Source organism: Alexandromys fortis, unplaced genomic scaffold (assembly GCF_014885135.2).
Source record: "Alexandromys fortis isolate MF-2015 unplaced genomic scaffold, M_Fortis_MF-2015_v1.1 scaffold_98, whole genome shotgun sequence".
NCBI classification, from domain to species: Eukaryota; Metazoa; Chordata; class Mammalia; order Rodentia; family Cricetidae; genus Alexandromys; species Alexandromys fortis.
In genome coordinates this window covers 3935570-3949868 of record NW_026068002.1, presented here as the reverse complement: position 1 = coordinate 3949868, position 14299 = coordinate 3935570, and the positions used below count along the sequence as shown (strand labels likewise).

Below are 14299 nucleotides of genomic sequence, written 5' to 3'. Positions count from 1 at the left end.
ACGGGGGTCATTCCTATTCAGACCACCACAAGATGCTACATGTAACCCCACCTAGTTGGGAAAGACCATAAACACTGTATGGTCAAAAACATGAGAACAATAGGCAATTTCTCTGAGTAAAGTTGGCACATCACCCCTAAGGGCCAAATTAGCAACATCTGACATTGACAAATGCTATGGTAGATGCTATGCTAAAAGTGGTATGGCCTAGCAATCCCAGTCCTGGGTACAGTATATGCTAGAAGCACAGGCGGGAATGAAGGTTACTTAGTATACACTGTTTGGAAGCAGTACACTGGACACTATGTAAATGTTCATTAGGAAGATAAATTTCAACTCATAGAATGGAGTGGTGTACAGCCCTAAGAATCATACTTACACGGACCATCCTCTGTGGTAAAACCAAGACAGTAGTACCCTGTGCAAAGAACGCTATTGTCTGTATTTTAAAAAGAAGGAAAATGCATATACTTGCATTTGCTTATATGTGAAATTCCTTCCGCCCAAAAAAAGTATTTTTAAAGTTCATTTATTGGTCTTGAAATGAGTCCATACCGGTGCCTTTTCCCCGCTTCAAAATACCTTTCGCCTCAGAGAAAGAAGACACTTGCCAATGACTTTTCTGAAAATACTGGGCATGGGGCGAGGCACTGTCTTGTCTGTATTATAAAGATATACTTGCAGTCCATATTGTAGAAAGAAATCTACAAATCCAGGTCCTTAACTGCCTAGCATAAACACACTACTAATAGTTGGCTTAATTAAGTTCGTCATCTTCCAGCCCAGTGCCCCCAGAGGAGGACAAGGGTGACAATGGTAGAACATGGCTTGACTTGCACTTCTAGACGTGCCTGAGCCCAAAGAGCGACAATATGGGGGAGACATGTAAGAGGTGACAAGGAAAGAAGGAGCACAGATGTCATAAATCCTCCAGACGGGGTCTGTCACCTGGCCAGAGGGACAGGAGAGATCTCCAGAAGGTGACTGCCTCCACCGCCCCACCCCCAGCCTCCTTCCGCCTATAACATTCGCTGTCTGGAAATGATGTCAGACTTTTCTAGCCTGTCAATCACCATCATCTATGCCTGTCAGCTCTCTGAACAGAACCGTGTTAAGTTTCAGTTTTAGTCTCTGCAGATCAGCTTCTGCAAGCGGGGCTCTGGGATCGCAGTTGCACTGGGAGGACGCGCGCATGTCACAGACGGGAGGGAGGCCTATACGCAGCAATGCATGCTGAACGCTACTGTTATCCCCTGAACGCTACCGTAGGAGTGGAGACAGCCTCAGCCTTGGTAGACACTGAAAGCCAGAGGACCCAGCTAAAACACATGTGGGTGCAGACCACGGAAACTACAAGATGACGATGCTGTGGTCTAACTCACCGTTTGTGGGGAAATTTGTTATTCAGCCATAGATAACTGATACAGAAACAACCCCGGGTGATTACTTTGCTCTAAGAAACATCGCCCAGATGAAACAGAAAGATCTAACTGCAAGTTGGAAGTGACCTAATCTGTACAGAGAAATCTAAATCAAAACTTAAAAGCAGGTGGGTGAATAATACAAAAGCTTTTCATTGAGAAGGGAGGACAATTTTAGCATTTCTTTTAATTTCCACCTTTTAAGTTATAAACATATGTCAGTTGTTTCTTATAACATTTTCTGCCTCTTTTTAAAAAAAATTTCTTGCTGGACTTAGTGGTGCACATCTTTAATCCCACCATTCAGAAGGCAAGGGAGGCAGATATCTGTGAATTGGAGGCTAGCCTGGTCTACTTAGTAAGTTCCAGGAAGGCAGGGCTCTATAAAGAGACCCTGTCTCAAAAATAAATAAATAAATAAATAAATAAATATGTAAGTTAATAAATTCTCTTCCATGTTCCAATGGATGCTCCTATACCCAGGTACACATGGGCAGCACTAACTGAACTTCGTGGTTTACCAAAAATAATATATATATATATATATATATGGCTGGTAAAAGGGCATGTTAGGGGAATATGAAATATGGCAGAATTTGGAGGAGAAAATACATGTAGATAAGATCACATTTCTTTGTATACATGTATGAAATTCTCAAAATTAAAGAAAAACATTTAAAAAGCATTTGCATTGAAGCATTTTGAGTGTAACAAATCAAAGACAGAGTGCCTAAATTAGATTAGACACAACATATAATGCTGACTTATATGTTACAACATTTGGAAATTACATTTTATGGGCAGTGGTAGCATATACTTTTAATCCTAGCACTCAGGAGGCAGAGGCAGGCAGACCTCTGTGAGTTCTAGGCCAGTGTGGTTTACAAAGTGAGTTCCAGAACTGTCAAAGCTATACAAAGAAACACTGACTCAAAAAAAACAATATGTATGTATGTATGTATGTATGTATGTATGTATGTATGTATCTATCCATCTATCTATCTATCTATCTATCTATCTATCTATCCATCCATCTATCTATCGTATGTGTGTCGGTGTATCAGGTCTTACCTCCTATCGGGTAGGGCCTGAGAACCAAACTCAGGTTACCAGGATTGACAATAGGTCAATCCTTTACTGGCTGAACTATCTTGCTGTTCCTATTTTATGCCATTTTCACCAGTAATAGTTTGTTTCCAAACTCTAGTAGAGTCTTCTGAGAGTTCACAAGAACAAACAGTAAATAAACACAAAATAACTCTGCCTGCTCTCTTCTCTTTCCATAGAAATAAAATTTAAGCCAGACCCAGGCTTCCCAGAAAGAGGTGACATTTCCAGACTTCTGCTGAGACTCAAGGGCATGTTCCTAGTGATAGTATGAACTCTGCTTCACTTGTTGATTTTGACAGCGACACCCAGGATCCTCACCACCTGCTCTTTCTCAGAACTGTACACAAGAAGACTCGGACGTAAGGAGTGGTCCCAGGGCAGGGCATGGAGAATCAATTGGAAGAAGAGAACTCAAGTTATTGAGTTATGTGTCAGGGTAACCTTATCTTGGGCCATGTAACAAAGAGAAATAAATATGTGTGTTCTTAGAACACTGACTTTTTATTATTGCAACTTACCCATTACCCCTAACTATTAAATCCAATATTGAGAGTTTCAAAAGATGCCACTGTCTGCACGAGGTGGAACATACCTGTAATCCAGCACTTACCAGGTAGAAGCCAACGGACTTGAGAGTCTGAAGCCAGTTTGGGCTACACAACAAAATCTCACCTTTAAAAATAAAATACCAAGGGCCAGATAGATGGCTCAGTGCATGACAGTCCTTGCTGTGAAAGCGTGAGGGCCTGAAGATGCGGCTGTGTGGCTTCTGTGACCCCAGCCCTGTGGAGGGCAGAGCCAGCTTAGTCCAGGTTCTGTGAGAGAGCCTGCCTCGAAGGAAAGAGTCAGAGCAGGGAGGGCAGGACACACAACAGGACGCACATTGCTGGAACTGGAGACAGAGCACGGAGGGCAGGACACACAACACAACACACATCGCTGGAACTGGGTCATGAGAGCAGGACACACAACACAATGCTCATTGCTGGAACTGGAGTCAGAGCACGGAGGGCAGGGCACACAACACAACGCACATCACTGGAACTGACTCCTGGTGCCTCATGCAAGTCATCTGGGTGTTTTCATAAGAGTCTTTAAGAAAGACAGTCACAAGTGAAGATCAGTGTTTCATCACAGAAGAAAAAGAACACAGTGACTGATCTCAGGTCTCGTGATCACTGAAAACTTGAGTCAGACAGAAGGGCTAGCCCTGAAATCTAATTGGGTACCACACTGAGCATGGCATGTTTTATGCTCCCCCCACACACACACACTTAACTAGAAGAAAGGTTGAGGCAACAAATTTGGGAGACATGAAGATATAAGTGACTTCATAGAAAACTCTGTGTGTGTGTGTGTGTGTGTGTGTGTGTGTGTATGCAACAGCTGGGAGCTACTGTAACACCAGCTGTTAAAATCAAACCATGGGGCTTGGTTTCGTGTCCATAAATGACAGCAAGCTGCACTGAGGAGGGAGGCTATGTCCTCCTGAGCTACACGTGGCTGGGTGTGACATCACAGGACTGTGACAGCAGCCCCGTGCTTCTCTGTAAGAGGAAAATGGGAACTCTGAAGAAGATACTTCCTTCTTAATCACCTTGACCATGTTTTCCAGGTAGGATTAAATAGCCAGGGATGCAGGGAGCAGGGATGAGAGGAGATCACACCATCCAAAGACCTTCAACCTAGAGGGGCAGCTGGAGAAGCAAGGTGGCCACAGCATCCACAGTCATTTATTCAGCCAAACAGCAGGTTTCACAAGGGCAGCCAGGAGCAACCCCACCCCCACCCCTTACCCCAGCAGCTTTCTGCTGCTCCCAACTAAGGATTGGATTATAGTTTTGCTGCAGGGCAATCACCTGCGCCTTTAACTGTTGCTTCTCGCTAGCTGCAGAGGTGCAGAGGTCATTTTAGGATCTCAGAGAGGTTTAGGAGTGCCCAAGGAAAACCATGACACATCTACAGGACGTTTCTTTTGCTGTTTTAAAGCAGTCGCTGGGGCGCCTTGTTCCCTTTGGGTCTAAATTAGCAAGGCCCAAGGCAGGAGCAGAGCTGGGAATGTGGAGATTTCTGTTTATCCATGACCACTGGGGTTGACTCTAGGCTCTTCGCTTTTCTTCTGTTGTTGAACAGGTTGGAAGGGCACGGTGACTAGCCTGTGAGGAGGAAACGTTGCGTCAAGCCGAGTTTGGAAAGCACTGGTAATTCTCCCTAGGAGCCAGACTCCTGGGAATTAAACTTGCAGAAACCAGGCAAAAGTGAGGACAGGGAGCTGAAGTGTAGGGATGCGTGGGGGTGGGGGCAGTTTCACCTTGGGCTCAAGATTTGAAAGGAGTGTCACGAAGCTTCCAGGCTCCCGCAGAGTTTGGAAGGACGCACGGTACAGGTGCACAGTGCTTTTCCTTAGTGGTTAGCCTGAACTAGCCCGACAGAGTGGGGTTGGCGCGCAGGTCAAACACCTAGACTCTTCCAAGCAATTGCGAGAGCACCCTGAAGGGAGGGGCTGGGGCCGCCCGGATGGCAAGGAAGGGGTCGGCAACGTGTGCAAGGTGGAGGAAGACACCTGGGTTTCCCCGCGTGCAGGGCGGGCGCTAGGACCCGGGCGGCGCACCTGTTGGCTGGCCCTGCGCCCTGCCCGCCCTGCGCTGGGAGCACCGGGCTGCGGAACGCCAGGCCAGGGCGCACGCCGAGGACACGGACGCGCGTGGCTGCAGGTCGGACGTGCGTGGCTGCAGGTCGGACGTGCGGGGTCGCGGCTCACCATGGCCGAGTTGCTGCGGAGTCTGCAGGATTCGCAGCTCGTGGCGCGCTTCCAGCGCCGCTGCGGGCTCTTCCCCGTGCCGGAGGACAATCCTCGGGAGAATAGCGCGGGCCCCTCGGAAGGGACGACGCGGGTCCCAGAAGTCGCGCATCTCCCCGCAAACCCTCAGGTAACCACGGACAGCTGTCTGCAGTGTGGAGAAGGGCGATGGCCGCCTGCGTGTCTGCGGGTCCCGGCGACTCCGCGATGGGGATCGCGGGCTCCTACCGCCTCCCAGCATCGGCCCTGGGGAGGGTATGGCGGGGGTCAGTCACACGATGTCACCTTCTGTCGCTGCAGGTGGTAACTACATCTTCTCAGACAACACCCAGAGCCTTTGCATGTATCCGTTGAGAGATTCTATACTTTAATTACTTTAATGAGTAAGTTCGTGTTTCAGTAGATTCTGCCAGAAGTGTGAGAGTTACGTAACTGAAAAGAGGAGTGGGGATGTCCTTGGCACTTCCCTGGGATAGAGCCTGAGCACTGCCCCAGAGTTCTTTGGTTGCAGCATCCTCCTCCTTTTGCTCCTCACAGACTCAGGAGTGGCGCGCTTCGCTGCACCACCAACCCTGGGCTCCTCAGAGGATTCACAGCCCCACATCCCGTCATCCTCAGGGATGGGGGTCCAACGTGGTCTCCCTCCCGAAAACCCCTTCTCTTGGGGGCCTTCCAGCCTGGTCAGTCTTCCGTGACTGGCCCTAGTGGCCTTTTCCATAGCTGCTTTGCATCCCGTGCGAGGTTATACAATTCTACTGCAGCTTTGCGTTCTGCAGTGCCAGGGACTCCTCCAAGCTAGAAGGACCCGGCAGGCGGCAGATGGCAGCTACGGAAGCTTGTCTCCCTTGGGCACCACCAGCAGCTGCCCTTTCCCTCAACTAAGCAGAAAATGATAAACCAGGAGATAAGCAATTCTACCCCCCCACCCCGCCACCTCCCCAACACACACACACACACACACAGAGTTTTGTTCTCCCGGAAAGATTCTGTTAACTATAAAGTGACAGGTCCTTGTGTACAGATAACCAGTTTAGAACCTGAATCTCTTGTAGTGTAGAATACTAGAGGCATTGAGTTACAGAGTTCATTTGGACAGGTGGCCTTGGGCTGGTTACAATACTTTCGCTTTATGGTTCCTTCCCTGTGCTATATGGCAAGCTAATAGCTTTTAGATTAATTCAAGACCTCTGTCTCTACTAGTCCCTTGTCCCAAAAGGCTATGGAGGTGTATAAGACTAATGCCCCACCCCCACGGGAGGTCTTTCCTGCTCTGGCACCCTACCTACATTCAGGGCCTGAGCCAGCTACTGTCTCCTGTACCTGCGCTTCCCAATTCAGGAAGCTGAGGACTAAATTTTCCCATTAAGTGTTTCTTAATCGCGGCGATAATGTGATTGCACATTCTGAAGAAGGTTCCTCTTCCCCTTTAAAAACAAGCTGAGCATACTCATTGCTTCTTGGAGTGCCCAGATGGTGGGGGGGGGAATCAAGAAGTGGGGTTCTGGTTCCCTCCCCAGACTTGGATTACTGTAGCCCAGTAAGTATGTAAAAGAAAGCTGAGAATTCAGGATAATAAATCCAGGAAGTGGCTGTAACAGGAAAAAATTAACTTGAGATCTTTTGATAAGAGAAGGGGTTGTGAGTGTTTTAAAAGGTTTAAGAGAGGTGGAAGGTTAGCTCTCAACAAATAGGAATAATTGTATCTCTGCCCCCAGATAACTCACAGGGTCTTAAGGGGGCAATTGTGAAAACTTTCCCCACGCCCTCTTTCCTTTCTCTTCTGGCTTTTTACAAACCAGATGGTGGCTGTACAACCTTTTAGCATTTTTTAAAAGGCAGTTTCACTATGTGGCCCAGACAGTTTCACTATGTAGCCCAGGCTGGCCTTGAGCTGGTAAAACTCCTGCCTCTGCCTCCCAAGGGCTGAGGTGTTAGGTGTGCCCCGTCAAATGGGACACTCTTTAGCTCTCAAGGACAAGTCCTTTGCTGACAGCAGGCTGTCTCCAGCCCTGTGGTTCTCCCTGCTACTTGAGGTGTGTTCCTTGCAGAGGGCACTGCATTGTGTAACTGCCTTTGAGTGGGGAGCTGATGACGCCAGCCTTATCCTGTTGATGAAATAGTCAGCAAGGCAGAAGCTTTGTTGGTTCTGCCCATTTTCTTGGATCTTCTTCACTCAGTTTAAGCTCTGCGAATTCTGTGGCTATCTAAGCATAGCTTGCAGTGGGAAAATCAATAGCTTTTAAGATTTTTAAACAGAGACTACTAAAGATCAAATTAAATACCAAATGATTTTTTTTTCCCCACATAGCCTAGAAGACAGCCCTGGGACATTGACTTAGGATCTTTCAAATAGTTGAGAAGTTAATTCCTTCATTGAAGTTACTTTAGATTTCAAGGAATCAGATTCATCTTCTGCATTTTCTGTATTTATTATAATCCTTAACGCTAGACAGGTAAGGAAATGAATACAGGCTTCCCATACAAATTCTCATAATACCACACACTTTCAGGTTAGAGATTAACTCTATCTTTTACTAGCTAGGGTGTGGCTTGGCTTGCATAAAGCCATCTTTGGAAAAAAATGGGCTGGGCCTTAGACTTTGCCCAGTAAGTCTGAGTCCCTAAGGTTGAATGACTTGTTGAGAACTACCCAGATAGCTGCACAGTTTCAGGAAGCCAGATCTTTTGATTCCGAAGTCTAAACTTGAAGCTTCCATGGCAGAAATCCCAGGGTTTTGTGTGTGCCTTGCTGAGAAGGTGTGGGGCATGAGACTTGGCTGGACAGGGTGGGACTGAGATAGAGTGAGCTGCTCTTTACCAAGAAGCAAGTTTGCAGGGTTAGCCATCAGAGGGCTTTCTGAATGGTCTTGGGAGGTAGTGTCCTGCTCTATGCAGGGATCCTAGTATTGTGTGCGGAGGCAGAGACCAGGATAGAATTGTGTTTATTTGTTCTGAGGTCAAGCCAACCTGCTATACAATGGTGTTTTTATTTCTGACACCCTTGCTTGCCCAACACTATTGTGTTTGGGCTTTGTGTAGCCTTTCTTCATCATTACATTGCACTGGGCTTGGACTTTCCAAACATTGCTTGCTCAATAAATACTTTTTGATAATTGCTCACACATAATTCTCAAGTTTGGTTGCATAGGAATCAAAATTAGGTTGTGTTGAAAATTACTTTGTTCCAGGCTGGGAGATGGTGGCACATGCCTTTAATCCCAGTACTCAGGAGGCAGAGACAAGTGGATCTCAGAGTCTGAGGCCAGCCTGGTCTATACAGGGAGTTTCAGGATAGCCAGGGCTACACAGAGAAACCCTGTCTCAAAAAAAGAAAAAGAAAAAATAAATGATAAAATAAAACTAGGCAGTGGTGGTGCACACTTGTAATCCCAGCACTTAGAAGGCAGAGGCAGGCTGTGGTTCGAGGCCAGCCTGGTCTACAAAGCAAGTTCCTGGATAGTCAGAGCTGTTACACAGAGAAACCTTGCCTGGAAAAAAAAATCAGTGTGTGTGTGTGTGTGTGTGTGTGTGTGTGCGCGCGCGCACGCACGCGTGCACACATATATAATAAAACAATGTAGGAGAGATTATTAATATATTGCAAACTATTAAAAAGGGTCAAAGGAGCAAATAGTAAAAAAACACAACCATGGTCATTTCTAAGGAGCAAGAACCCCTGGTACCAAAACAAATGAGAAGATCAAAAATTCATGCTTCTCACATTTAAAAACCAGTATTTCACTAACAAAGAGGAAGCATGCCCTAGAGTGAAGTGCACACCCACATAACTAAGTTCCAGAAAGACCATCTTGGGTTTGTTTTTAAACTAGGTGGTTTATTGTTTGTTTTTCTGTTGGCTGTGATAAAACTCCATGACTAAGGCAGCTTATGGAAGAAAGAGTGCATTTGGATATATGATTCTGTGGGGCGGGGGGGGGGGGGGNNNNGGGGGGAGGTCCCCATGGCAGGGAAGCATGGCAGCAAGCTGTAGACACTGCAGGAGCAGTGAGCTGAGCCTCCACATCTCAAGCCTGGCTCTCAGTGACATACTTCCTCCAGCAAGACTGTTTCCTTGTGAATGCCCCTCCCCTAAGCACCAGCAAGGGAGTAATTACTCAAACCCTGGAGTCCAGGTGGAACAGTTCTCATTTTAACCACCATGATTTTCACTCTTGTTTTATGTTCAGACCCCATTGCATTGTGTACATATGATGGTATTTTGAATGAATAAATTTTGCAAAAGTGCAAAGCAATGAAACTTCCATCATAAACAAAGCATAGGAGGAAGGGTGGTTGTTTGAACGTCTTTGCACTTCTGTTTTCTCTCTTCAAACTTTCAGGGCCTATATAAGTCAACTGGAAGTCTACATAGTGCCTCCATTTGGTTATTGGTTTGACCTCCTGAGGATCAGGAGTCTAGGACCAGGCTACTGCAGTTTCTTGTGGACTGGGCCTTTCTTGTCCCATCTGCACAAGAGCAGAGTGGAACAGAGCTGTGTTTTGCTAAGTGGCTTTACATTATAGTCACTTAAAGGAATTGAACTTTAAATGCAAACCAGCAAGCAAAATAATGTCCAGAATCAAGCCCAGTGGAACTGGCAACTGAGGGAGAAGCTCTGGGTTCTCTTTCCCTGGGACTCACACCCATAGGATGTTCAGTATGCAGATGGAAGTGAGCCAGGAAGTAGTGGCAACAGCTGTGGCGGTTTAACTTCATTGCAGCCGACCTGATTGACAGGTCAAACTTCAAGTTTTGATTAGCCTTTGTGCGATGTTCAGGCTTGAAAGTACAGATTGGTGACTCTTTTCTTCCTTTTCTAGTTATAGATGTTAAAATTTTGAGAAAATGTGGAGAAAAAATTTAGCCATTGTGGTAAAAAGAAGTGTCCCGGAAGCCCGAGAGAAGCACAAGCCCTTTGTTCCATGTGTCCCCCCCTCAAATAATTAGACGGAAACTGTATTCATTTAAACACTGCCTGGCCCATTATATCTAGCGCCTCTTATTGGCTAACTCTCTCATATTAGTTTAACCCATCTCCATTATTGTGTATTACCACTTGACTGTGGCTTACTGGCATGAGTCTAACCAGCGTCCGTCTCAGAGAGGAGATCCATGGCTTCTGCCTGACTCTGCTTTTTTCCTCCCAGCCTTCTGTTCGGTCTACTCCACCTATCTAAATTCTGCCCTATCAAAAAGCCAAGGAAGTTTCTTTATTTGACCAATGAAAGCACCACATAGAAAGAAGACCAAGCCATGCCCTTGTACTTCCCAATAACTGCTCAAGCAGAGTGCAAAGTGTTATTTAATGGCTTCTTGTTACTCTTTCACATGGGTTGTCTATTGGTCTACTGCTGGCCTTTAGATTGTTGCCAGTTTTCTCGTGAAAAATAATAGCATTGCCTGGCAGTGGTGGCACAGGCCTTTAATCCCAGCACTTGGGAGACAGAGGCAGGTGGAGAGGTCTAGGATCCTGGTCTACAGAGTGATTTCCATGACAGTCAGGGCTACTCAAAGAAACTCTGTCTTGAAAAACAAAAAAAGAAAGAAAAACAGCATCTTTAATATCTTTATATAAATGTATCTCCGTCTAACATTTGTAATCTCCTGATTCAAATGTCCAGACAAGGATGAAAGATATAGATATACATTATGACTCTTCGTAGGTTTAGCGGGACGACCCCAGAGGCAGGTGGAATACTGTGAACAAGAATGAGCACACGCTTCCCGCTTCTGGCCAAGGTGACACACTAATGAGCTGGCTCCTCTTTGGGAAAAATAGGCCACTTGCACTTGAGTCTCCTCTTTGCTTCCCTCGTTTATAATCATCTATTGATCAGCTGCTATGTTCCTGGGACATTCATCTATCTCAGAGACACAAAGATAAATAAGCTTTAGATCCTTGCCCCCAGAAGAGCTCAAATGAAAATGGCAACATGAAGAAAAATGAGGCTAGAAGGATGAACACAGGGGCTAGAAAGGAGACTCAGACATTAAGAGCACTAACTGCTTTTCCAGAGGACCTGAATCCAATTCTTAGCACCCACCTGGCTGCTCACATCTGCCTGTAGCTTCAGTTCCAGGGAGTCAAAGCCCTCTTCTGGCTTCCATGGTCACCCAGTATGTATATTTGGTTCACAGACATACGTGCAGGTGAAAAGCCCATACACATGAAACAAATAATTTTTCTTTCAAAACAAGAATGAACATAGGAGACAATGGTAGGGAGAACTTGGCTCCCCTAGCAGAGACCTTGACATCTCATGTTACAGCTTAAAGAAAATAGATCAAATAGATAAAAATGAGAGAAGCTCGTTTACTTGAAGTTCCTCATGTGCTAAAACTTGACATGTCACTTTGGGGGAGTGATAATAAGATTAGCACGAGATCAGTACCATCAGTAAAAGACTGTCCTACTTAAAAGGGGTAATTGAAACACCTAAAAATAGTTAAAATGATCAGTCAGATGAATATCTTATCCCAATTTTAAAAAACAAAAAAGTTCTACTACCCATTTAGGGAGATAAAACATGCCTGCTTCTGTTTTCTCTTTTTTAACTTTTGGCAGTATTGAAGTCGGAACCCAGGGTTTCAAGCATACTAGGCAAGCACTGAACCACTGAGCCACATTCCCCAGCCGTTGTGTGTGTGTGTGTGTGTGTGTGTGTGTGTGTGTGCGCGCGCGCGCTGGTGAATGTATCTGGGGATGGAGCCCAGAGGTCAACTTTAGGTGTCATTCCACGCTGTTTTTTAGACAGAGTCTCTCACAGCCTGGAACTTAGCAAGTAGGCTATGCTGATTGGCCAGTGAGCCCCAGGAATATGTCTGTTGCCACTGTGCCCCCCACGATGCCCATGGCTGGGGTTACAAACAGGTACCACCATCTCCAGTGTTTTCACATGGGTCCGAGGGATCAAACACACAGGACCTGCTATTTGCAAGGTGAACACTTCATCTGTGGAGCTTCAAACCCATCCCCTCCCCATGTTTTTTTTCTTTTAATGTGGGCAGCACATAGGGGCTCACAGAGAGTATAGAATGGAAAGAAGGAGGAGAAGGGAGCATTACAGTGTAGAACTAACAGACACTGTCTTGGCCAGGTGATCAAGCTCAGTACCAACAGTGAAAGTCAAGTCACACTGACAGCGTGGACTCTTGACAGATACCTAAATTCTATCTCTTGATACTTAGTGACTGCCAGTCTGCAAATCCTGCTGGTATTCCTCAGAACTGTAGAGGTCATCATACGCAGGACACTGAGAAACAGTCATGGTCAAGAGGAACCTAAGAACCTGATGACTGGAGAGAGCAAACCCTGGATGGTGAAAACCAAAAGCGTCTGCCTAGAGTGTGGACTTCCGGCAGTCATAATGGGCAGTCATAATGTATCCATTTTGAAACCAGCATGCCGTACTAATTGGGAGCGTCAGCACCAGGGTAGATGGCAGCAGAATGTGTGGAGAGAATGTGGCCGTTCTATCCATCTTCCTAATTTTTTTTTTGTAAATTTAAAACTGCTCTAAAAATAAAACCTATTTAAGATTCAACACATGGGAGGCTAATTGAAAGGAGTTCAGACAGGGAATCCTTCATGTAGGCAGGGTAAGAAAAGAAATCAGAGTGGGGAAACGAAGCATTTCAGGACACCAGCCTCCATGTGCAAGGGGAAGGAATAGGGTTTGCTGAACGGCAGGTCCCGGAGAGCAGCTGAGGCTGAGGACAGGAACTGTGGCCAGAGGCAGGTTAATAATTCAGTGCCTGACTGAGCATGAGAGTGTTGGATGTGATAGAGAGAGAGAGAGAGAGAGAGAGAGAGAGAGAGAGAGAGAGAGAGAGACTTTGTAGAGAGAGGTAGTCACAGCAAGACAAAGTGTGTGGAGAAATGCATGTTGATTTTATATTCCTATTTATCATATCCTGCCATTGCACCCCCTTTGGCCAGATTCCTTTAGAATATCCAGTGTCTTAGTTAGGGTTCATGTTATTATGAAGAGACAACATGCAACTTTTATGAGGAAAACCTTTAATTGAGTGTGGCTCGCTTACAGATTCAGAGGTTCAGTCCTCTGATCATGAAGGGGAGCATGGTGCCATGCAAGCAGATTGGTGCTGGAGTGGAGAATTCTACATCTTGCAGGCAACAGGAAGCCAACTGACTCACTGGGTGGTATCCTAATTATAGGAAACCTCAAAGCCCACCCCCACAGTGGCGCACTTCCTCCAACAAGGCCACACCCACTCCAACAAAGCCACACCTCCTAATAGTGCCACTCCCAATGAGAATATAGGAATATGGGTTTATGGGGGGCCAGTTACATTCAAACTACCACATCCAGGGATATTGGGCACCTGGCTGATCCCGCCCATAAAGCTGAGTTTCTCTGGGAGGGAGTGGGGGGGGGGGGGACAGAGGACAGATTCAAAAGAGTGAATGGAAAATCTCCAGCATTGTGCAGGAAACGCTTGGTGTGGCCCTTCTGACTGGCAGTCTGGTCTAAAGGCAGAGCTGTGGGCTGAAGTCTTAATGTAGCAGAATCTGGACTTTAAGGACTTGAGGTTGGCGAATCAGTTTCATTCCACAGGGAAAGTTAGACTTAGTAACCTGGAGCAATGATTTCAGGGTGTCTCCATGGGAAAGGATATGCGATTTACAGTATTGTTCAAAGGGGAATCAGGAGGGGTGCTTTAAAAGTCTTTTAGAGAGCTGTCAGATTCAAACAGCAGTAGGGCTAACCTTTAACCAGATCTTAATGTCCGTTCAGGGGAATGTCTTCGTGGTATGTTGTCTTCCTCACACAAGTGGCTTCTTAAAATGTAGGCCATCATATTGCAGCGTACGGGGGCCATCATTATAGCGACAAGCTGATTGGATAAGGACCGAGTCATTGAACTCGTGGGCTGGACAGCATCTTATGAAATGACCAGGCAGGAACTTCATCTGCTGGGATCTGCCTGCTGAATATGGACTAC

General features: G+C 46.1%; 1 protein-coding gene across 1 annotated transcript in view; it reads left to right on the top strand.

Moving 5' to 3' along the window:
• The first annotated feature begins 5174 nt into the window (after window positions 1-5174).
• Window positions 5175-14299, top strand: part of Sgpp2 (sphingosine-1-phosphate phosphatase 2) — a 111777-nt gene continuing 102652 nt past the window's right edge. Inside the window, exon 1 of the mRNA XM_050161041.1 lies at window positions 5175-5461. Within this exon, the coding sequence (XP_050016998.1) occupies window positions 5294-5461 (168 nt within the window). The 5' untranslated portion in view covers window positions 5175-5293. The remainder of the gene's footprint in view (window positions 5462-14299) is intronic.